We start from the raw sequence: 24,477 nt of genomic DNA, 5'->3' as shown, positions 1-24,477 counted from the left end.
GGAGTACAAAGAGCTTTATTTTTCTGCTGCTGTTTCTAATTAACACCCTCTTCCGACAGCACCCAGTTCAATTCCCTGCACGGAACATCTCTGATGGGATGGGGGCAGCGCCTTCGGAGCAGCAATCCCATGGGGATTTCTAATCCAATTACCCACCAGCGTGTGGTTGTTCTCTGCTGGTATAAAGGGGTTAAAGGGAAAGAGCAAAGCACCATCTCTGCCCGGAAATTATTTCTTTCCAAAAGCTGAGTTTTATCAGTTTCATTAAAGCCCAGCGGGAGAAACAAGCCGAGGCAGGGGCGCAGCGTACCCAGATACCATCTTTAATATCCACAGAGCCAGAGCGACGGCATCACCATGAGGAGAAACTCAGCGGCTCCGTAACTGCCCACAGGAAAGGTTCGTCACTGGGGCCCACGGCTGTCGCTCGCCAGGTGGAGGGACAGGGACAGGGTGACGCGGGTGAAGAGCGAGAGGCTCTTGTGGCATTTATCCTGATATTAAAGAGATATCAGAAGCTGTAGGGATTGGGGTGTGGGGAGGAGGGGAAGATACAGGAGTAGGTAGAATCATAGACGGTTTGGGCTGGAAGGGACCTCCAAGCCCATCCAGTCCCACCTCCTGCCATGGGCAGGGACACCTCCCACTGGATCAGGGGCTCCAAGCCCCATCCAACCTGGCCTGGAACCCCTCCAGGGATGGGGCAGCCACCACTGCTCTGGGCACCCTGGGCCAGGGCCTCCCCGCCTGAACAGCAAAACAGTTCTGCCTAAGAGCTCATCTCAGTCTCCCCTCTGTCAGCTGAACACCTTCATCCCTTCCCTGCCCTCCCTGATCCAGAGCCCCTCCCCAGCTTCCCTGGAGCCCCTTTCAGCCCTGGAAGCTGCTCTGAGGTCTCCCCACAGCCTTCCCTTCTCCAGGATGAACTCTCCCAGCCTGGCCTCGGACAGGAGCTGCTCAGCCCTCGGATCATCTCCGTGTGCTCCCTGTGCTGAGCACTCTGAGCCTCACAGAGCAGAGCAGAGCAGAGCAGAGGGGCAGGATCCCCTCCCTCCCTGCTGGTCCCACTGCTCCGGATGCAGCCCAGGACACGGGTGGTTTCTGGGCTGGGAGCACACGTTCCCGGGTCCCGTGGAGCTCCTCCTCCCCAGCCCTCCTCAGAGCCGCTCTGGCTGCAGACACGGCACTCCGGGCGGCTCTGAAGTCCCCACGGGTATCGCCCCGCCCTGTATTGGCCCCGCCCTCCACAGACCCCGCCCACTCGATTCGCCTTGTCACGTGACTCCACCACGCATCATTAGTCCCGCCCACATTTTACCCCGCCCCCACTCCCTGGCCCCTCCCGCTCGCGGCTCCCTCTCCCCACCCTGACCCCGCCCCTCCATTCAATTGACTCGTCCCCCTCTCCCCGGCTCCGCCCAACACCTGGTTCTGCTCCGGCGGTCTGGCCCCTCCCCCTCATGACTCCGCGTCCCCGCTTCCGTGACTCCGCCCCCTCGGCCCCGCCCCTCCGCTCATTTGGCTCCGCCCCCGCTCACTAGCACCGCCCCCTCCCGTCGCGCCCCGCGGCGCTCGTGATGGCGCCGCCCGCGCGGCTCGTGCCGGGCCTGGCGCTGGCACTGGGGGCGGCCGGGGCCGTGCTCGGGCTGCGGCTGCTCTGGGCGAGGCGGCAGCGGGAAGAGCGGCGCCGGGCCCGGGGGAACGGTAGGAGCGGGGAGGGGGGGAGACAGGAGAAGGAGGGGGAAGGATGGAGGGGAGCGGTTAACGAGGGGATGGGGAGAGGAGAGGGAGAGATGGGGAGAGGAAGGGAAATGGAGGGGGAGAAGATGGGAGAGAGGGGATGGGGGGAAGCATGGAGGGGAGTGGTTAATGAGGGGAGGAGGGAGAAGATGGGGAGGAAAGTGGGGATGGGGGAGAAGGGAGAAGATGTAGGTGAAGGGATGGAGGATGGAGGAGAGGGGATTGGGGACTGGCAGGGAGATGGGGGAGTGGAGGGGATGGAGAGGGGAAGGAAGGATGGAGGAAAGGGGGAAGAAGAGCAGGGAGAGAAGATGTGGGAGAGGGAAATGGGGAGGGGCGGAGGGGACGAAGGGAGAGGAGGGGGGAGAGGTGATAGGCGGAAGAGGGGAGAATGGGGAAGAGAGGAGGGGGAGTGTGAGAATGGAGGGATGGGAATGGAATGGGGGAGGCTGAGGGAGAGGGGAGGAGGAGCAGGGATGGGGAGAGCGAGGGCGGAAGTGGGGAGAGAGGAAAGGGGAGAGGATGGAGAAAGAGGCCACAACGAGGAGGGGATAAAATGGGGGAGTGGAGATAGGGGAGGAGGGTGGGGGAAGCAGGAGAGGGGAGGGGGAGGCAGAAGGGGGAGAGGGTGAAGGAAGACAGAGGAGCAGAGCGGGGGGTGGGGGGGGATTGGGGAGGTGTGGGGGTAGTGAGGATGGGGTCAGGGAGGGGAGGAGGTGGAGCCCCTCTTGCTTTACATGTTTGTTTTTTTCCGCCCCCCATAAATAAGAACACAGAGGGGTTTTGTGTTTGGTTTTCTCTTTTTTTTTTTTTTTCTTCAGTAATAGGTCTTTTTTGCCCAGAATTGGTTTCCACTGCCCTTGTTCCTCATCACCTGTTGTCTCCTAGGCTGTTTCCTTTCCTGGCTGCTGCCCCTTGAGTCGGGGGTGACTCAGGCTGAAAGCAGAGTTGTAGTTTTTCTGTGTGATGTAGAAGAAGATTTAAATTAATTTGCAGTAAGGACTTCCAAAAAAGCAGCAGTTCCCTTCTCTGTAATTGTCTCTGTGATATTCAGGGAGGGTTTTGCTCTTTTTAAAGGAAAGTTGACAGGGGATTTTTATGAAAGTGTAGCTAAGAGAGCTCTGTTTGCCCCTGACTGCGATTGCCAATCTGTGGCTGGATGCCGGTGTCAGGGAAGGGAGCAGTAAAGCAGCTGGAGAACTTAGAACGTTGGCCAGGGCACACAGTGACACTTGAGACCAAACCTCATCTCGTCCATCTTCTGAAAACAGAGCTGGATGGAGATTTCCTGTGGGAAATCCTTTCCCATTTGACCTTTTTCTCCTCTTGTGTTCCTGAAGGTGTGCCTCGAGTGCCGGTTCCCGTCGAGGTGGGCAGTGGGGCTGTGTCTGTGCCTCTCCTGCAGCCTGAGGAGCAGGTGGACCTGCTGGAGCGCCTGGACTTCGTGTTGAGGAACATTGCGGAGCTGCGGAAAGAAGTGGAGGAGCTGCGGAGCAGCCTGCAGCGCTTGGCGGCTGAGATTGTCAGTGAAGTCAGGTACTGGCCCTGCCCATTCCTTTTTCTACTGCTGCTCCCCAGCGTGGTGAAACAGCCATTAAATTCCAAACCCACACCTGGAGAAAATGTGAATTTCTGGTTCCCACTTGACCGCCAGTGGGATTAATGTCAAAAATAGTGTCTTTCATAGAATCCTGGAATGGTTTGGGTTGGAAGGGACCTCCAAGCCCATCCAGTCCCACCCCCTGCCATAGGCAGGGACACCTTCCACTGGATCGGGGGCTCCAAGCCCCATCCAACCTGGCCTTGGACACTTCTAGGGATGGGGCAGCCACAACCTCTCTGGGGAACCTGGGCCAGGGCCTCTCCACCGTCACTGTGAAGAATTTCTTTTGATGCAGCCCAGGACACGGTTGGTTTCTGGGCTGTGAGTGCACGTTGCCAACTTGTGTGGAGCTTCTCATACCCCTACTCGCCAGGTCTTTCTTCTCAGGGCAGCTCTCACTCATGTCATCCCCCATCCTGTACAGAAACCACAGATTTCCCCGACCCAGGTGGAGACGTGGATGTGGAGGTGGTGGAGTCTTCATCCCTGGATGGGTTTAAAGGGCAGGCAGATGTGGTGCTCAGGGATCTGGTTCAGTCGTGGACAGGGATGGTTGGACTCCGTCTCAAAGGGCTTTTCCAACCAAGTGATTCTGTGATTCTCTGATGCAATCACCTTTGCATACGGATCACACATGTGGGTCATACATGGGCCGAGTCTGGGTCCTAGTGGTTTTAACCACAGGATACAGTGGTTGCCGTATGGCAGCGGGATGTTTGCATAAGCACGAGTAAAGTGACCCTGTGAATTCTTGAAATATAAAGCAAATTGGATAAGATGCGCTAGAGGAGAAAGGAATTGAGGCGGCAGACGTTTCACTGTCAAATGTTTATTCGTTTCCTTTTTTGCCTTCCTCAAAGGTCCCATCTGGAGGAAACGCAGAGAGTAACTCGCCGGAGGCGGTTCCCATTTCCTAGGGAAAGAAGCGATTCCACAGGCTCCAGTTCGATTTATTTCACGGCCAGCTCGGGAGCCGCCAATACGGATGATGGGGAAAGCGAAGGAGGGTAAGCAGAGCTCCGGGGCAGAAGTAGCTTCTGTGGTCTATCCTGGACTAGCTGCCTTTACATCACAATATTGTCTTTTAGAGATGTAAATACTAACGTTTTCTAGAAAAAAAATCATGGTAGGAAACATGGATTTTGGAAAAGCCTACTCCAGCTTTTTAGCAGCCACTGTGAGGAAGAACAAGACTGCTCTCACAGATACATTTCAGTCCTGTGTTCATTTCTGGTGCTTGTGTTCTTTTCATGAGGCTTGGGCAGAAGAACTTGCATTTCAGCTTCATTTTGCAAATCACATCGCCCTAAGCATCTTCTCTGATTTCACAGACGATTCACAATGATCATCAGGAGCTTTGGGGAGCCCAGGGCTTTTGGGCTGCTTGATTTCTCTATATTGCTTGTCTTGGCATTGGTCGTGTGGTCTGCTTTGCCTCTTCTTTCCGTGTACTTTATTGTTCCAGAGAGTCTGGTTTCAGTTCTGTTCAGGATGTGTGTGAGCCAAAGCCTCAACACACTGAAGCATTTAAGAACTTTCCATCAGCGTAAACTGGAGAAAACAGGCTGATAACATCTAAATCCCTTAATCTTTCTGTAAATGCCAAGTTTATGAAGTTATATATGATATTGCCTATCATCTTATACTGGCAGCAGCTTGTCTGAGCTGTCTTGGAGATACCCCGTGTTTGTGGTGAAGAATCATAGAACAGTTTGAGTTGGAAGGGACCTTAAAAGATCATCCAGTTCCAACACCCTGCCATGGGCAGGGACACCTCCCACTAGAAGAAGAAAGCTGTGTAGGAGCCTTCAGTTGCTGTCTGGGTTGGAAGACCATGTTGTGTTTTGGGAGCCATCAGTGTAGGACGTGTTTTTCAGCTGAGGTTCTGAAATGTTGCAGCTGCAGTAGAACGTGGTGAGACTGTGGCGCAGCCGTGGAGCCCTCAGCCCTGCTGCCTCGGAGTTTAGGGCAGGAAACCTAGGAAATCTGTCTACAACTCCCTGAAAGGAGGTTGTGGTGAGGTGTGTGCTGAGCTCTTCTCCCAGGTAACGAGCAGTGGGATAAGAGGAAATGGCCTCAAGTTGCACCAGCTGAGGTTTAGATTGCATATTAGGAAACATTTCTTCACTGAAAGGGTTCTCAGGCCCTGGCAGAGGCTGCCCAGGGTGGTGGTGGAGTCCCCATCCCTGGAGGGGTTTAAAAGCCGGGGAGATGAGGTGCTCAGGGATCTGGTTCAGTAGTGGGGAGGGACGGTTGGACTCAATCTCAAAGGTCTTTTCCAACCAAATGATTCTGTCAAACTGGAGGATTTGAGGAGGTTGTGTGCAAGTACCAGCACTAGAGAACTAATAATATAATGAATGTTAAGGAACTATCAAGAAACAAAGCCTTTAATCTGAGAGGGAGCTGCGCCAGTGCCACCTCGCACTGTGTTGCTACGTTATCCACTAATTTAGTGCTGCCTGTGTAACCTCCAGCATGTCTTCTTGTGGTGCCGGCCTGCCTGGCGTGGCAGAGATAAGAACAACTCTCGTTTCCTTGTCTTAAAGCATTTCAGTATGGAGTAGTGCGGTTTTGGATCAATGGGTAAGAGCGAGAGGCCGTGGTGGGTGTTCATGTCTGCACATTACTGATGGTGCTCAAGAAAGGGCAGCTTTGATAGCCACACGTGTCTTTTTATCTACGTGCGGCCACGTTACTGGGACAGCTTTCTTCAGATACGGACTGTGGGCCTGTATCTCTTGGTCTCCAGACAAAGGCAGCGTCACCCACAGAGTGGCTGGCTCGCCCTCAGAGGAGAAGCTCAGCCGGGACAAAGGGATCATGGACTGCAGAACCTCTTGGTTCCAGCAGAACTTGTGGACTTCAGCCCATGGCTTGGGCACAGGATAGTGGTGCAACAGCTACAGACACCCCCCTGGAGTCAGGCATCGGTGGGGTTGGTAGTAGGTTGCTTCAGGAAGTGCTTTCTGTTTTGATAAACCAACAGAATCTGAATGTATTTGCCTACAGGAAAGCTGGGGAGGGGCTCTCGATCAGGGAGGGCAGAGGGACGGGGGACAATTTTGAGCTCAAAGAGGGATATTGAGATGAGATCTTAGGGAGAAACGTTCTCCTGCGAGGGTGGGGAGGCCCTGGCCCAGGTTGCCCAGAGCAGTGGTGGCTGCCCCATCCCTGGAGGGGTTCCAGGCCAGGTTGGATGAGGCTTGGAGCCCCTGATCCAGTGGGAGGTGTCCCTGCCCATGGCAGGGGGTGGGACTGGGTGGGCTTGGGGTCCCTTCCAACCCAAATCATTCCAGGATTCTATTGTCCAAGTGCACACTCTTCAGTTCCCAGCTGTCTCGTGCTTATCCTTCAGTTAAGAGCTCACAGATAACTCTGAGGGGCACGAAGAGGGAGTCTAATTTAAAAAGCAGCTGATTCTGTAATCAGGACCCCACTGCAGCGGCACTGGTCAATATATCGTGGTAGTTTAAATTTCCAGCTTAGGTGTGTGTATGTGATTTGGAGGAGCTTAATTTTAGGCATTTTCTTAAGCTTTGATCTGAGCTTTACCCTGATTTATTTGACTAATTGAGCAGCTAATTATTGCCTGAGTTTTGCACACGTGGTATCTTTGTGGCTCATCTTCTGTCTCCTCGCTGGACTTCTTGCTCGTGTGAAGTAGTTTCAGTTGGTCTCCTCCTGGTTTGCACCTTTTCAGATGTTGGTGTGAACAAGCTGGTTTGTGTTTTAGCGCTCAGACGAGATGCTGGAGACTGGAGATGTTGCCAAAATAGCCGCTGCGTTGGAAATACCCTGAAACAGGCTGAAATCCTCCAGTTTCATATTCCACGTGGATGAGTGTGTGAGATCTTTTGTTGAGATGCTCTTTTAGAATCCATACTGTTAACTGAATTGTCGTGACTCTGCTCGGAGTTGTTCCATCCTCTGATAGAACCAGGGCCCAAGAGAAGCTGTTATGATGTGCAAGTGAGACGTGGACACTCGTGATGGGGTTCTACTGAGCTTTGGGGCCCTTCTTTCTTCAGCTCTTTGAGGTTGTGTTTATTGTGTGAGAAACAGCAACAGGGGCGTTATGTGGGACGCTGGGATTGTGCTGTGTGCTCCAGGACCAGCTGAGATAGCTGTTCCTCTGGTAGGAAGAGCTGGTTTCTCTGTGCAGTATAAAATACCGAGGCTTCACAGTATCTCCTCAAACTAACTTTGTGTTGGGGGTTTCTTTTCTGAAAGGTACACAACAGCCAACGCTGAGTCTGATTACGACCGAGAGTCTGAGAGAGAGAGTGAGGAAGGGGAAGATGAAGTGAGCTGTGAAACAGTGAGGACTGCACGGCGGGATTCGCTGGACCTCGTCAATGAGGAGGAAACACATTTACTCCTCGATTCCTCGCTGGAGGAAGGACTGGGTCAGCTATTGCAGCAGGCTGACCGCTTGCACGACGGGGATGAGCAGGAGAAGAGAGAGGGCTTCCAGCTGCTGCTGAACAATAAACTGGCGGTAAAGGTTGCCTTTTTCTATTTTCCAGTGATTTGTTTTTTTCAGCTAAAGAGCTGGGAAGGAGGAAATTGCAGATCTTAACAGGGGCCAGGCCCTACACAACAACTGGGACGGCTGCCAGAGGCTCCCTCTTCTCGGGGGCAGCTTGGGAGCCAACTGAAGGCCAGGATTGTTCACGCGGTTTCCAGTCGTGCTTTGTCTTGGAACTCCGTGTCTCAGCACATCATCACTTTCCCTGAGCAAACGCACTGCATGTGTGTAAAATAACGGCACCGAGCGCAGGCAATAAACTCGGCAGACATTTTGGGAATGTTTACCTCACTATGTATGCAACGGCTTGGTCTGTGATGGGGAAGCTCCGTCTCTCTGCGGGCTGCCTGGCTCCCGTGTATGGTGAAACACAAGTTGCACCCTCGAACAAAAGGGTTAGGGAACGTGTTTGTTTTAGTGAGGCTGAAAACCTGGCTGGTGCAGGTGTTTTGCCACCTTAATGTGTTGGTTTATATCCTATTTGGGAATTGATCCCCTGATTAGTGAACACTGGCGCTGCTGTTGCCTGTGAGAGCGTAGCAAGGGGCAGTGGCCGTTCTGTTCCGGCTGTTGCCGATAGCTGGCCTGCACCTTTGGCCACCTGTGGCGAGGTGCCAGTACTGGGATGTGTCCTGCTGCCGCTGGGGTGGCCCACAGTGTCGGCCTCTGGTACGTACGGCGTGGCCAGCAGAGAAAACCTTTGGGCTACTGGCATTTTAAAGAGTGTTTAGTTCCTCTGTTTCCAGGAGGAGTAGAAGGAAAGAATTGTAGAATCATTAAGTTTGCAAAAGACTTCTAAGTTCATCCAGTCCAGCTGTCAGCCCAACCCAACAGCTAACATGATCAGTTCTGATTTCAAGGAGATTGTTTCTTCCTTTCCACAGGGAAGAAAGCGCAGACCTGTTGGCTTCAGAAATGCTGTCGCTTGCTTTTTGCTTGTGGTTCTCCCACTTTATTTTATATGCAATACAATCACAAAAGAAATCAGATCGTGAGGTGGTTGTGGTTGAGTTTTTGGAACACATCCACTTCAAGTGTACCAGTGCCTACGAGGCTGTCCTGGGTTTGAGAACAGTCCAGGAGGTGAAACTGCTTGAGTGCGGAATGAAGTGTGGAAACAGTCAAATTCATTCTGAGAATTTGCATGAAGTGGTGAGATTTGGGGTGACTTTTTCTCAGGCTGAGGAACTGTTCCCAGTGCAACCATGGACGTGGAGGGGCTCCTTGCCAGAAGGTGGCAACAACGGGCCACGTTCTAGTAGTGCGTCACTGTGAGCTTAACTTGAAATTTGGCCATCCAGGTTGCTCCTTTGTGTTTCTGCTTCAGTTCTTGCAGAGTTTGGGCCTTTTAAGGTTTAAAACCATGTCTGTGTAGCTTCTAGTGTCTGCTCCTACTTGAGTTTTCTTCCTCCTGCTCTTTGTCGCTGACAGAGCGGGTCTCACTGTGTCACATTTATGTTCTCACCACAGTACGCTGACCAGAAAGACTTTGTTTGGCGCCTGGCGCGAGCACATAGCGATATGTGCGAAATTGCGGAAGATACGGAAGAGAAGAGATCGTATGCATATGACGGTAAGAAGTGTGGGGGGCAAAGGGGGGGATTTACTGGAGGAATCAGTTCAGTTTCATTCCCTTGTTCTTCCCTCTTTTGAATGTGCTTTGGTTGCAAGATGCCGTGTGGGTCAGAATGTAACAAAGATGGTTTTTTTTGTTTAGTTAGGGATGTGCAACAGGAGATGCTGTTCTGGGTAACTTCTGCCCTGTTTATTATGCACATAAGTCAATCTTGTTAGTTAATACTATCTCTAATGTAGTTATTGGTTTCTGTAAATCAGTGCAGCCATTAAAACTTGAGGTTTTAGGTTTATTTTATAGCCCTTGTAGCCTTTGCTGGGTGCTTGGCTTTCAGCTTTTGGAACTGCAGGTTCTTGGAGGAGAAAGGGGGAAGAAAAGTAAGTTCTAGATCCAAGCCAGGGAAACATATTGGAATGAAACTGCTGGAAGCTCTTATTAACTTCTCTTACCATGGCATGGAAGGCGTTTTCATTAGAGAGAACTGTGCTTCCAGATGAGATGAAACCATACTGACAGCTCAGCACAATTAGCTGCTGTACTAATAATTAGCGTGATCTCCAAGTGGTTGGTGCATTCCACATCCCTGCAAAAGTGAAATCATTTATGGGACATTTTTCAGTCCAGTGTGTTGTAAAATTAACTCTGACTTCCATGTCATCCTGTTACTGCACTCTTATAGCCTCAGAGAAAGAGGTTTTAAGAGAGAACGTGGCTGGATTTCTTACCTCTGCCTGCTGATTTGCAGGGAAAGAAGAGCTGGAAGTCGCCTTACAGAAATGGGACCAAAGCGCCGAGTGCCACCAGTGGTATGTAGCTCTTTACTCCTTGCTTTTAGGGAGCACAGGAAAAGGACTTGGAGATCGTTGTGAGCTGAGCTGTGTTTAAACGCTGAAAAGTGAGCTTATTTACTTCTACTTGGCATATGCTACATTAATGTAAAACGTAAAAAGCCATTTTTAACAGCTTTGGTGGAAGTAATGGCTTGACAGATGATAGATTTGGTTGTGATTACAGTAATAACTGTACAGGCTGGTGAAGCCCCAGACTGTGGGTATTCAGGGCCGCCTTTTTCCCTGTGTGCATTATTCCATGTTGACCACAGTTTTCTACATTTTCGTTGCCACTTAATGCTTATGAATTACTTAAGATGCAGTCATGCTGCCTTTAGGTGCTCATTCCTTGTTCTCCATGCTCTATTACTTGCTTCTGTTGCACAAATAATTCCCTGTTTTCTTGGCTTGAAGCTGTGATGCTCGTCAAGACAAACAGAAGTCTGGTTTTATACAGTCATTGGTGTAAGTACAGCTTTTTGCCCCTCTCTCTGTGCCTCATGGTTATCTCAGTAAATGACTGACAAAGCCACAAAGCCAAGAACTTTGTGAGCAAGAAGGGATTTCTGTGTGCTGGCGATGGCAGCGCTGAGCGGAGCGTGACGGGCTGCAGCTTCAGAGCGCTTTGTGGCCGGATGCTTTGGAGGCTTTGGCAGCGGGATAGAAAGCGGTTGCTCAGGAATGAGAGAGGAGGCAGAAAGTGTCTGGGACTGTGTCTGGACCAACCTTGGGATCTGCCCAAGTATGGAGGCAAGTTCTTCCATGGATCTTTTGGGTCTCCCTGGCATCAGATTTGGTGCAAAGCTGTTATTGTGGTTGCTGGCTCTTGGAAGTCGGCTGGTCCCAAGGAGTTGGGACACCGGAGAGGAGCCAAGGCAGGGAATGCACTGAAAAGTATGAGCAAGGACAAAAGAAATCTCAGCAGGGATCAGTGTTCCCTCCTTCTCTTGGAAATGGTGAAGGAACTTGACATTTACCATCTGTGGGCTGCGTTTTATTTGTTAAAGAAAAGCAAAGCTCTGAGAAGTGAGGAGTATGAGGATGTTGGTAAAAAGCTCTCATATCACAGTTGATAACGGTACAGGTGTGAAAAACAGCTCCTGCACTGGGAAAGGCTTCGTTTCATAGCTCTTCTCACCAGTGTTGATTGGAGTGGTGCCTTCCTTGAACGCGCTGGTGGTTCCTGCAGTCTGGTTTTTATAGCTTGAACATCTCACCAGGTGCATCCAGCTCTGCTGGTGACTCTTGGGACCACTGGAATTCTGTGTCCCAGTTGAGGGAGTTAACAAAGATTATAACTTTATTAGGATCCAGGAAAGGTGGATTGCAGTGGAGGCAGGACAGGGGATGTTTCAGCCTTCCTTTACTGTGGCAGTCATTTGGATTTTGACTGAAATCCCTAATGAACATTAATTTTGGGGTTAGCCATGTCGTGGGCAAACTCCTACTGTCTAAGAGGTACCATAGCTCGCCAGGCCTGCTTGGAACCTGAATGTGTTTATAGGAATGGGAATTAAGCACGAAAGGGAGAACAGCGTTTGGTTTCTAGAACACATGGCTGGGAGGGACTTCCAGAAAGTCTTCTCACTCGTCATAAAATCACAGAATGGTTTGGGTTGGAAGGGACCTCCAAGCCCATCCAGTCCCACCTCCCACCGGATCAGGGGCTCCAAGCCCCATCCAACCTGGCCTTGAACCCCTCCAGGGATGGGGCAGCCACCACTGCTCTGGGCAACCTGGGCCAGGGCCTCCCCACCTGAACAGCGAAACGGTTCTGCCTAAGATCTCATCTCAATCTCCCCTCTTTTAAAACCATTCCCCCTCATCCTTTTTCAGATTTCCTGCTGCAGAACGGAGCGTTGGCACACTCAGTTCGCGAGACCTTGAAACAGTTAAAGGAGACAAGAGATGTGTTTGGGTTGGCAGTCCTGGACACGGAGCTGGAGGTGCCGGGCTGTGCAGGGCTGTGTTTTGTGTGCAGGGGCCAAACGTCAATGGAGTCAGCCAGAGTGCAGCCTCATAGGGATGGTTCCTCGGAGTTGTTCCGAACTTGGGGGTTTAAGCTGGAAGAACAGATGGTCTCGCTTTCAGTCGGGGCTGCTTTCACAGAGTTTATTTTCTAATCAACGGGGAAATCCATACTGAGCTGAGATTCCTGTGGGGACTTGCAGTTTGACCGGTGTGGGCAGCTTGGTGGGGAGTTCTGGTTAATAATTAGTCGAGCGATATCATAATAGAAGGTTTCGGTAACTGCTGAGACAGGGATCTGAGCAGTGCTTCCGAGGTTATGTGTTGTTTACAGCTGAAAATCCCCTTCTCCGACTCATTGTTTTTACTCTGTCCTGTTTCTGCTGGTCAGTCCTGCACCTTGACTGTGTCCTTCGTGTCATTCTGAGGGACCTGGGGCTGTGCAGGCTGGAGAAGAAAGGCTAGAGCATGTCCAGAGAAGGGAACGGATCTGGAGAACAAGGATTCTGGGAGTGGCTGAGGGCACTGGGGCTTTTAGTCTGGAGAAGAGGAGGCTGAAGGGAGGCTTCATCGCTCTCTGCAGCTCCCAGAAAGGAGGTTGTGGTGAGGAGAGGGTTGATCACTTTAACCAGGTGACAGGTAATAGGAAAGGAAACGGCCTCAAGTTCCACCAGGGGAGGTTTAGATTGTATATTAGGGAAGATTTCCTTATGGAAAGTGGTGAAGCCCTGGCAGAGGTTGCCCAGAGCAGTGGTGGAGTCTCCATCCCTGGAGAGATTCAAAAATCATGTAGATGTGGAACTTCGTGATATGGTTTAGCAGGCATGGTGAGTTTGAGCTGTTGGTTGGACTGGATGAACTTGGAGATCCTCCATGATCCTATGATTCCTCCCGAGCCGTTTCACAAGATGAACCACAAGCAATGGCTCCAGCAAGCAAAGCCAAACGAGCGGAAGAGACAAAGGCAGAAAAAACAGGTTGGTGCTGCCAAGTGCGGAAGGGCAGTCGAGATCTGAAGAACTCCAGAGCCTGAAACCTCGGTGCTGCAGTCTTGCATATAAAATGCACCACCAGGCTGGTGGCCCAGGGCCTCGAGGCACCGTCTGAAAAGGAAGGTTCATGCCCAGGGCTGAGCCCAACACAGTTTGGGGAGAGTTGTCTTTTCCTGAGGCCACAGGTAAAACCAGTCCAGGCAGCTCTTACCATAGATAGATAGATAGATTAAATTTATTTCATGACCCAGAGACAGGACTGCTATTTACTGTGTATTTTGTGCCCCATTTCACCAGGCTGTGAACAATTATTTGGTGTTTACAGTCCTTGCTGGCTGCGCAACGCCCTGCTTGATGTTTACACACTGCTTGGCAGAGGGATCAGAGTGAACAGGCTTCACGTCCTGTTGGATTTATCCCTGCTTTGAGGGCTCGTCAGGCTTTTCCTGGAGGACGAGGCAGGATGAGGGCCAGTTAGGCAGCAGTTCAGGTTCCGTGGTAAAAAGGCACGGTGTTTCCCTGTTTAATTAACCTTAAACTTGACCTAATTGGATTTAACGCCTGCTCACGTATTCGAAAGCCTAAACAGTATAGTTAAACAGGTACGGTTGGACTCGATCTCCAAAGTCTTTTCCAACTAATGATTCTGTGGTTATGGAGCTACAGTCCAGTAAAGCAAGGTCCTGTATGTTAAAGAGCTACATGATTTACTGCAGAAGAATGTTTTATCTTGTGATTTTAGCAAATAAACCTTTTATTGGCTTGTATTTCTATGCCCTGGTCGTGTTGTGGTTAGGGATATTGAGCCCAGGCTGCTGTTTGTTGTGCAACAAACTGGAGAGGATCATAAAAACGCTTCCTTCATCCCCCGCGGTGACAGATTACGGCAGCGCAGCTGTGAGCCGCTTCGGCGAGGGGAGAGGATTAAGGCATCGGTTTGGTCATCTGTGTTAGCATGAAAAATAAGATTTTTGGTACTGAATCAGAGTTATTTCACAAGAAAAAGAAAAGGTTCAAGGAATGAGATTGAATGATGACATTGTACATACCGCAGCTTCTCTGTATGGTGACTCCCTGTGGAAAGCTTGTTCCGGGCAGGAGCAGTGAGGGTGAAATGTTTGTGGGCTTTTGCGTGACACTGAAGAAAGTGCGCTTGGAGAGTCAGAGGCTGCTGACAAATTCCTGCACAAACATCTGGTGTGGTTCAGCATCCCTGGGGTTGCTCCGGGATAGCGTGCAGCGAGAGGATAGTAAGAGAAACCTCAAGGGGGCTTTTCATGTAGCTTTCTTCTTTTCAGTTTCATTTTTTTAAAGAATAGGACTTGTTATTCAATCTGTCCCTGCACTCTCCTGATGGTTTTTGAGCCAGCTCGGAGCTAATGGGGGATCCTCTGGCATTCTCCAGCGAGATGGCAGGGGTCACAAACCAGATGAGTGCAACGGAGACACCAGCCCGCGGGTTCCGTTGGGCAGCAGTGCCCCAGCACGTCTCTGCCATTTCTGGTTTCTTGGGAAGCCATGCAGGGCGGGAGGGGGCTGGAGCCGCTGTGGTGCAGGGAGCTGAGACGGGAGGGTGCAAATCCATGGGTAATTAACCTTCCTTAATTTCACAGCTCATGAAATAACTTATTTTGCCAGATCCTGGGCTTCTCAGCACAGGATTGAAATGTTTTTAAACTAAAAGAGGAGAAGTTTAGACTAGATCTTAGGCAGAAATGTTTTGCTGTTCAGGTGGGGAGGCCTTGGCCCAGGTTGCCCAGAGCAGTGGTGGCTGCCCCATCCCTGGAGGGGTTCAAGGCCAGGTTGGATGGGGCTTGGAGCCCCTGATCCAGTGGGAGGTGCCCCTGCCCATGGCAGGGGGTGGGACTGGATGGGCTTGGAGGTCCCTTCCAACCCAACCCGTTTTACGATTTAGTCTTACTGCACCCAATTAAATGGCTTTGCCCAACACTGACAACGCGTTGTTTTGTTCCCCAAGACTGGCGGCCTTGCGGGGCTGCAGGATGGAGGTAGGTTTCCACAATACCCTCCCCAAAGCAGACAACCGCGTGCTGTGGATCGGGCGCTGTGTGGGGGCGATACTAGGCACCTTAGTTAGAGCTTTGTGTAGGTCTGGCTCACACTGCGGTAGCGTTTCTTCCTTGTTGCTCTGTGTTTCGACAGAGCCTCTTTACTGAGTGAAGAATTTTGGGTGTAGCAGCATGTGCTGCCCCTGTTTTACGCAGAGGGAAAGCTTTCCAGCCACTGGTGCAATGAACCTCCATGACATTAAGCTGCTTCTGCTGACTTGCCAACATCCTTCAACTTAATCCCTTCTTGTGCATTAGAATTTTGCTGCACATGTCTCTTCCCTGTCCAGTATTCCTAGTTTTCCTCAGTAGGCTGTGAAGCTTTAATGCCTTTACGTAACTTCCTCCTGAAGATATCAGCAAAATGTGAATGTGTTTAGATGCCTGATGGTCTGGTTCCATGCCAATGTCTCCTCCGCAGGTATGCTGTTCTTTGTGGGCAGCTGTCGGAGCACGAGAGCATTCAGAAGCGCATCCAAACCGGGTATGTTTTTAAGGTGAGTGGAAAGGATGTGCAGTTTTTTGTGTAAGTATTGAAAAATACTGGAAGGCCCTGGCCCAGGCTGCCCAGAGCGGTGGGGGCTGCCCCGTCCCTGGAGGGGTTCCAGGCCAGGTTGGATGGGGCGTAGAGCCCCTGATCCAGTGGGAGGTGTCCCTGCCCATGGCAGGGGGTGGGACTGGATGGGCTTAGAGGTCTCTTCCACCCCAAACTATTCTATGATTCTGTGAATACTTATTTAGATATTAGCGAGTTAGGAAAATTGGCTCCAGCTTGTATTAGGAAAGCGAGAGGTCTCAAAGAGATGCTGCGAGTGTGTGATTTGGGCTGAGGAAGGTGGTTCTAGTGAGGTGGCTGATCTGGATCCACGCTTTTGCACACTGTGATCTCAGGAAAGAAAAGGAGAGCAGTCCTGTGAGTGCAGTGTTTGTACACAACGCGACTGAGAGCTTGAAACATGAAATCCCCCTGTGGAGATAAGACACAGCACCAGCTCTCTTTCCGTAGCTGCCTGTGAGCATGCTTGCACTCTTCCCTAAAGGCAGAGTAGTTCTTTCTCAAAGAGGTTTAATCTGCCTCTGGTTTCTTTATTTACCTTCCACACGTGTAGGGGATGTTACAGGGGAGAGGATGTGCCTGAACCGTTACCACACATAGAATTATTCCCCCATCAGCTCAACGCAACCAGTAGTTTGGTTGTGTTCAAGCTGTGAAAAGGTGGTAGAGTAAAATGAAGGGCGGTGTCATTATTTTGTGTGTAGCAATCCTTGTCTCTGAGGCTGATAAAATGCTGCTTTTCTCTGATCACTGCAACCATTTCAAGAACATTTGGAATCTCTTTGCCACTGATGCTTTGCTTGTGGGCACCTTCCTCTCCTCTTTCCACATTCATTCCCTTGCTCTTGTGGGTGTTGTATTTGCTGCTAATATAAATGTGACGTGTGTTGTTGATGATTTTCCACAGGAACACATTGACAAAGCGATTGAGCTGAAACCAGAGGACCCAAAGTCTCACTATCTCCTGGGCAGGTGGTGTTACCAGGTAAGAGAGTTCATCACTGCTTATTGCCGTTTTCATCTTTCTTGGAATTTAATTCCCTGTTTGAATGAAAGATGAGTGGATCCAAACCCCCAGCCGTAAGGAGTGGGAACACTATCTTTAATTGCTGGACTCGGATATTGTGTCAGAAAGTTCTGATATGGAAGTGCCCTCCTTGATGGAGATGTAGTTTCAAAGTTGCACTTGAGTGGGACCCGGAATCTCTTCATTTCAATCTTGAAACAGCGCTGAGAACGCCCCACCCCGAGGAATACCAGAAATGCATTGCACTCAGAAACCTCTTGCGATGTAAAAGCTCATGTGCTTGTAGAGGTGCTGTTAGAAAAGCGCTAGTGAAACGATTTGTCTGCCAGGACACAGCATTGTTTGGTCTCTCAGCTTCTCATCTCTGTTGTTTTTTTAACTGCAGTGGAGAAGTCGTGGCAGTCCATTTCCCTCCTGTCCGCCTCCCATTGAACCTGAAGTGCCCACCTTCGTACTGGTGTTACCACTCGAAGCAGGAGGTTTACAAGGTGCAGCGTTTTAATACGAGTGGTGGAGCAGGAGAGAAAGAGACTGCAGGAGTAGTGGGCTGGTGACAGGGACAAATGCTGGCCAAGCCCATTTCCAGTACTAACCAGCAAAGGCCTGAAGGCAGAGAGTTCTGTGGTATAGAAGACACACTGGAGCTTTTAAAAGATTGAAGAGTGTATTGGCAGGGTTGTTTGCTCTTGCTATTGTAACACGTGTGTCCCCAAATCAGGAAAAGGCTTTAAAAGTTCTTGCTGCAATAGAAAAAAACACTGATGGGTTTTTGCTGTTCCGTTTATTTGCTGCCACTATTGTGCTCTTCATTTTTCTCCTGGTTTTTGTCTCTTTCCCAGAGGGAAGCTGTTTGCTAGAACTGTTGTTTCTGAGCTGCTCTGAAGAGTTCAGGGCTCCAGACTTTGTTTTTTTTCAGTCACTGCAGGCGGGATGGGAGGTGAAACGGCAAAGAAAGGATTAGGAAAAGCACTACCTACAAACTAGCTCCCTGTTTCCTGAGCTTTACTCAGTAAAACCAAACTGCCTTCAGTCCTTTAAGCGCATATGGATGTGATCAAGGACATTTTGGGTCTGGAAAGAGCTGCTGCACACAGTATAGCTGTGTAATCCTTTGCATGTGTTTCCTCTGCCCTTGCACACGAAGTATCGGAGGTGTTAGAAGCAGCGTGGCAGCTGCTTTATGTTTCTTGACAAGGAAAAGCTTGGAGTCAAATCCTATAAATCAGATTTAGTGCCTATAAAAAGCACTAAGGGTTTGCAGTAACTTTTCCCTTTATACCATTTGAAAGTGCTTTGCTGCTGTCAGAAGTGAAGTCCCCTTATAGGGAGGGTGGCTGGGACCATCGGCACAGGTCGCTGCAGAGGGGCAGGTTAAATCACGGCTCTTTATTACATAGTGCTGTTCTTTCTGCTCAGCTTTACTGCTCTTCATAGCTCATGCTATGAAACAAACCCAGATGGATGCAGGAATATGTTAGTGCTCTGCTAGTCTGCATTGTAGGAATTCTGCAGCATTAAAGAAGATTTTATCCGAAGTGACAGTGCGTCCTTGCCCCCGCTGGAATGTCAGGGCCTTTCTGATTAGAGAGAGGGGTACCAGCAGGTACTGGCAGGTACCTAGTTCTCCACAGGTGAACATCTGCTGATGGGAAGGCTTCAACCTGCCTCTCCCGAGGGATCTTTGCATGGTGAGAACACGTTCTTGTACAACGTTTAAGCTGGGAGATGGGAGGGCTCCGTGTGTGCCTTTTCTCCGATGCGAGGTGGGAGCTGCCAGGAACTGGTGTGGCTGCAGGAGGGTTTGGAGTTTTGGACCACTCTCGCTGCTGCGCGGCTGTAAAATTCACTTCTAGAGACAAATCTTCCTTGAGCACCATGGATGTGCCGGCTGACATATCCAACTGCAAAAGCTGACCTGAAGTACCTAGTTAGGGAGAAGGAAAAGCAATTCTGTGGCCAGACTAGGATATTCATCCAGAATCTGGTGACACCACCGAGGTCCCTGGCTTTCTCCCAGTCCAAGAGCCAGATACAGGAGACTGGATTATTCCTTGTCCATACACTTCTGCATATGCCTTGTGGCTTTGACAGCTTTATCTCTGTTTCTGCAGGTTTCCCATCTAGGATGGCTTGAAAAAAAGGCGGCTTCTGCTTTGTTTGAAGCTCCCCCCACAGCCACTGTGCAGGATGCGCTGCAAAACTTCTTACGGGTAATGAAATTGATAAGCGAGGGGATCGCTGCCCTGACAGGTGCAATCCCGGTGGGGAATGGGGAGTCCTGCTTCACCTCTTTACGCCATGATACATGTCCATGGAGTGGGACCTGGGAAAGAGGAGTTGGTGGAGGCGAAGGCTTTGGAGCCTCTGTTACAGAACAGCCAACCAGAACATGGGTTTAAAGACCTCAGGACTGGATCCAAAGCATTCAGAATGTGTTTAAGGGACTTGGCTTTCCTTTTAAAGGCTGCATAGTGGAGTGGTTCATCGCTCAATGCTAAATCTGTGTGGTCTGTGCTCTGAGGGTCTGTGAGATCTGTCTAAGCTCATCCCCAGAACCACTGCTGCAGATACTCAAATATTCTACCCTTTTAATTTCTCTCAGAATGTTTTATTATAGGTCAAACTTCTCCAACTCAAACCTTTGGAGACAACTGCTTTAAGGCTTTGGGGATGTATTGTTTATGTATTTCGAGAAAGCAGTTCTTAGGGTACTTCCTCCGGTATAAGAATCCTGCCCTCTGAGTAGCTTTTTTTGTCCTCCTGTTGATGAAAATGAATTTCAGATGTGTTTTTGAGTGCATCGCTCTTGTTTCAAGGGCCTGCATGAGATGAATGAGTTAAACCACCGGTCTCTGGCTGTGCCTGTGGGAACTGGGCACTGATCAGGTGTTACAGAAACAAGTTGCCCCACCATGTTATAACTCATGGATGGGGACAGCAGTTCTGCAGTGTTGGGGAAAGGCAAACTCTGTTCAGATTCCTAGAGTTTTGCCACAATGTCATGGTTTGTGAGGGAAGTTTGGTGTCTGTCCTGGGCAATGCACTGCTCAGCCAAAAGGAGCAAATCATTTCAGAGGTAAATTTGGGACAAAGTGCTTTCTTCCAGTTCTGAAAGGAGCTCCAGGAAAGCTGGGGAGAGGCTCTTGGTCAGGGAGTGCAGGGATAGGGCGAGGGGAAGGGTTTTGAGCTCAAAGAGGGGAAATTGAGGTGAGATCTTAGGCAGAACTGTTTTGCTGTTCAGGTGGGGAGGCCCTGGCCCAGGTTGCCCAGAACAGTGGTGGCTGCCCCATCCCTGGAGGGGTTCCAGGCCAGGTTGGATGGGGCTTGGAGCCCCTGATCCAGTGGGAGGTGTCCCTGCCCATGGCAGGGGCTGGGACTGGATGGGCTCTGAGGTCCCTTCAACCCAAACCGTTCTGTGATTCTTTTCATTAGAGAGAAAACAGTTTGGCACCTTTATTGCTAAGTCCGAGCAGTGCTGTGGTTTGAAACAGGAGCTTGCATTTTCCTGAGGTTTAGCTTTGGTCAGAGGCAGAGAGAATTTTGAGAGGACACAACTCCACCCCTCTGGAAGCTCATTATCCCCTCCACAAGCACTGCTCATGTGCTCAGCAGAGCCTGTTTCAGCCCTCGGCTGCAGCTGGCTCACTTCCAGAGAAGGGAGATGTTCCTGCGCCTCGCAGCCCTGGGTTAGGCACAAACTGAACTCAGTGTAAGGCCAGACAACAGATGAAGAGGAAAACATTGTCCATCTCGTGCTCTCGGTGCTTCCTCTGGTGTCTGGGCTCAGGGTTCCTGGTAGAGCACATTGAGGAGTGAGAACACAGATGGGATACGGGTCCAGCCAAGGGTTTGTAATGGGAACGTACTGGAACAAAGTACTTGGGGAGTGATGACTGGAACCGAGATGAATGGTAGAAGGCAGGGGGACGTGAGTAACTAGGAAACTGGGAATTAATAGCTGGGAAGGAGAAGATAAACAGCCGGGGGAAGATTCCTGAGGTCTGGCAGCTGAATATTCAGGAGAAGCCCAAGTGGATGAGACTGAATAGGCAGGGAGGTCAAAAATAGGGTGCACATTTGTGTGTGAGGGGGTCGCTGGGCTGGTCCTGAGCTTCCCTTGGCTTCCGAGTGCTCGACATCAACACCTCACCCTTCGTCTGTGACTCCTCTCTTAGGTTAGAGTGTGGATGTTGTTCGTTGAGTCACAGGCACTTTGTGATAGTCTGAGAACGTTACTCACCAGCTTGTGAAAAGCTCCTACCCTGAGCTGTGTGTTTAACAAAAAGACACTTTCATTTACTTGTCTTTTTTAGAGATGCAGTAGGGCTGATGTGAGCGTTGTGTCCTTTGCACAGCCTCATGTCTGCTCTTCTCTGCCTGTTGCGTGGGGTTTGCAGTGAATCAGTCTCTTACACCTCTCCTCTGTTCTTTGTAGGTTGAGGAGCTGAGCCCAGGATTTTCCAAAGCAGGAAGAGTCTACATTGCCAAGGTAACTTGGGGCTTCCTTTGGGTCAGCCATGTGCTCCCTGGGTGAGAGATGCTTGTATCAAAAATGGATCTGTCGCTGTAGAGCGCCAAACCTGTGAGGTGTGAGTTACCCCGTGCAGAAACAAGGTTTTTCAAGATCACTGAAAGGGTTCTCAGGTCCTGGCAGAGGTGGTGGAGTCCCCGTCCCTGGAGGGGTTTAAAAGCTGGGCAGACGAGGTGCTCAGGGATCTGGTTCAGTCGTAGACAGGGACAGTTGGACTCGATAATCTCAAAGATCTTTTCCAACCAAACAATTCTGTGATTGCTGAAAAAGGCCAAATCACCTCATGCAGAGGCATTAAAATTCAGGGGTGGTTTTGCCTTTGAGTCATCCAGGGGAATCATAGAGTCATAGAATCACCAGGCTGGAGAAGACCTCTGAGATCATCAAGTCCAACCATAGCTATGTGCCACTAAACCTTATCCTTAAGTACCTCATCTTCCCATCTTTTAAACCCCTCCAGGACTGGGGACTCCAGCACCTCCCTGGGCAGCCTCTGACAGGGCCTGAGAATCCTTTCAGTGAAAAATTTTCTCCTGATGTCCAATCTGAAGCTCCCCTGGCGCAGCTTGAGGCCATTCCCCCTTGTCCTATCACCTGTCACTTGGGAGAAGGCATCCTTCTTGGTTTGTACAGCTCAAATTCCATCTAAAGCAGCGCTGGTAACTTGTCAGCCGCTGGCTGGAGGTTTAATCCCACTGCCGCTGTGGTTTTCTGTGAGTACACAGAATCGTGGGGAAAAGTAAAGGAGAAAGTGTGTGTGTCTATTTTACCTCAGTTGCCAGGATCCATAATTGCTTTGTTATATTTGCTGCCTATTTTTTCCCATTCAACTCTTCTCACGTTGTTGTTTTTCCTTTGCAGTGCTACAAGGACCTGGGAAACAACTCTGCGGCCACTCTTTGGATGAACCTGGCCTCGGAACTGCCAGCTCACACAAAAGAGGTAGCGGTCTCCTTAAGCACACATCGATGATGAGCAGAGATGAAGTGGGAGCAGAGAGAAAGTTGTTTTCTAAATGGTGTTCCAGCTCTAAGCCCAGGTTTTATAAGTATTTTGTTCCTTTGACTTCTTTCTTCTCTTGGGATCTGTTACCCAAATGCCTGAAGCATGCAGGTCGCTTTGCAGGAGAAGAATTTGTCCCCTTCTTGGAGAATAAAATCTCTGAGCTGTGTCTGATGAGGAGCTTCCTCACCACACACTGGTTGGAAGTCTCTAGGCAGAGTTAGAGTGGTTTGTCTGATAAAGAGAAAGGTTTTTTTTTTTTCCAAAAGCACAAGAAATAAATGTGTTGGAGGCAGAGTTTAATCAGAAAAGCACTGAGGTTTTGGGGAAGGAGCAGAGGAGCTGCAGGCAGAGCAGTCGCCAACAGTTAATTCTCTCTCCCCTTTGAAATTAAAAGTGGGAGTCGAGTAAGGAAGCCAGCGCTTAAGAGGCTTTGGGTAAGTCTTTGCAAATGTTGACGCTCATCATCAGTCAAATAACTTCATTGTGCTAAGAAGGAAAAACAAAGGCGTTTATCCAGCCTGTGGAAGTCAGCGAGGGAGCAGAGGTTTGGGTTCGGCTGCTCTGGCTTGTCAGTCCCGTCTTGCAAAAGGGAACAGATTCATAGAATGGTTCGAGTCAGAAGGGACCTTAAAGATCCTCCAGTTCCACCCCCTGCCATGGTTGAACGTGAGAGAAACTTTTTAATACTCGGAAAACTTAAAACGGGCTTCAAGGACAGTGTGTTGAGAGGAAAGTGTGGGGAGGGGGAAAGCGGTAGGAGGAGAAACGCGAGGCTGAGGTGTGTTTAAAACCCAATATGGGACTGGAGAACAAAAGGGAAATTCTGTTTTTCGATTATGTGTATTTATCTGTTCTTTTATCACATTTCCAGGATGAAGAAAGCGAGAGAGAACTTGAAGAGATGCAGTCAGCCTGGGAGGAGTGAATACCTAAAGGCTCATCCCACTGGATACTGCACGACAGTAACATTCCAGTTTGAGGGGTTTTGTGATCCTGATGACTTTGCACTTCATGGATGAGCCACAAGAGTTTACAGGGGAAAACACGCAGCAGCCTCACCAGCACATCCAGGAGAAGATCTTGGTGGGATTGAACCGGATCAAATTCTGCATTCTTTTCCTCCTTATGGCACGTTTGATTTTAGAATTCCTAAAAACTGTCCAATTCCTAAAAACAGATGGGGGGAGGGCATAGGTAGAGTTTGTGATATAAAATATGTGATACACGTGTACCATAGCTCTAGGTGAGAGATACTATGTGATATAAGAAAATATGCACAAATATATCCATATTTATATACACATCTAGATTTTATGTCACAAACTCCCCGTCTGACAGCCTGACCTCAGCCCAGCTCCTGTGGGATCTCACCTGATTCCTTCAGCCTAAATTCTTTTTTGGATTAACTGTTTCCCCTTAACCTGAATAATTGAATCAGTTGAAATAACTGATCACACACTTTTCGGAGCTGTTAGGTGGAATGAGATCTTGAGCTCCTGGGCTTGGTGGTTGGAGCGCTGCTGGGTTATAGCAGCAGGAGGCACTTGGGGTGCTCACTTGGTGTTACTTGGCATGAGCCCACCTCAAAGTCTCCTGGCTATTGTCATAAGTAAACTGTTGGGGTTTTCTCAGCAGAAAACACGGGTAGAATTACAATTTCCAGAAGTTGACTTGGCTGATGTTTGAGTGTTGTGTGCAAAGCACAGGGTAAAGTTGGAGAAAAGGCTGACCTCGGGGTGATGCTTTCACTGTGAAGGGAAACCGAGGTCAAATGTTGGGGGAAGAGAGGGAGAAACAAGATTGAGCAATTGCTTTAGACTTGCCACGCTTCTGGTTTGGCACGCACAGGCCAGCACAGCAGAACCAGGCGTGGAAACACGATAGCAGTAACTTCAGTAGCCCGAGATTCAGTTCTCGTGCCAAGATGTGCTGAAATCTTGCTTTCTCCAAAGTAAAACTGAGATGGGCTCAGGATGCTGAAGGAGAACAGGGTGAGACAGGATTGTCCGCGCTCTCTGGAGAGCTCCGTCATTATAAATGTATCCCGTT

The 24,477-nt window shown here is 49.9% G+C and overlaps 1 protein-coding gene across 1 annotated transcript; it reads left to right on the top strand.

The window, feature by feature from the left end:
• Positions 1-1,538: 1,538 nt before the first annotated feature.
• On the top strand, positions 1,539-24,402 carry RMDN3 (regulator of microtubule dynamics 3). Its single transcript, XM_054068438.1, has 12 exons — positions 1,539-1,704; positions 3,081-3,276; positions 4,204-4,350; positions 7,577-7,844; positions 9,345-9,447; positions 10,196-10,256; positions 15,731-15,806; positions 16,773-16,850; positions 19,004-19,102; positions 21,328-21,381; positions 22,285-22,365; positions 23,300-24,402. Exons 1-12 carry the CDS (start codon positions 1,578-1,580, stop codon positions 23,351-23,353), a joined length of 1,344 nt encoding a protein of 447 aa, XP_053924413.1. The 5' UTR covers positions 1,539-1,577; the 3' UTR covers positions 23,354-24,402.
• The last annotated feature ends 75 nt before the right edge of the window (positions 24,403-24,477 follow it).

This window comes from Cuculus canorus, chromosome 5 (genome assembly GCF_017976375.1).
Source record: "Cuculus canorus isolate bCucCan1 chromosome 5, bCucCan1.pri, whole genome shotgun sequence".
In the NCBI taxonomy this organism is placed as follows: domain Eukaryota; kingdom Metazoa; phylum Chordata; class Aves; order Cuculiformes; family Cuculidae; genus Cuculus; species Cuculus canorus.
This window is presented reverse-complemented; position numbering and strand designations above follow the sequence as displayed.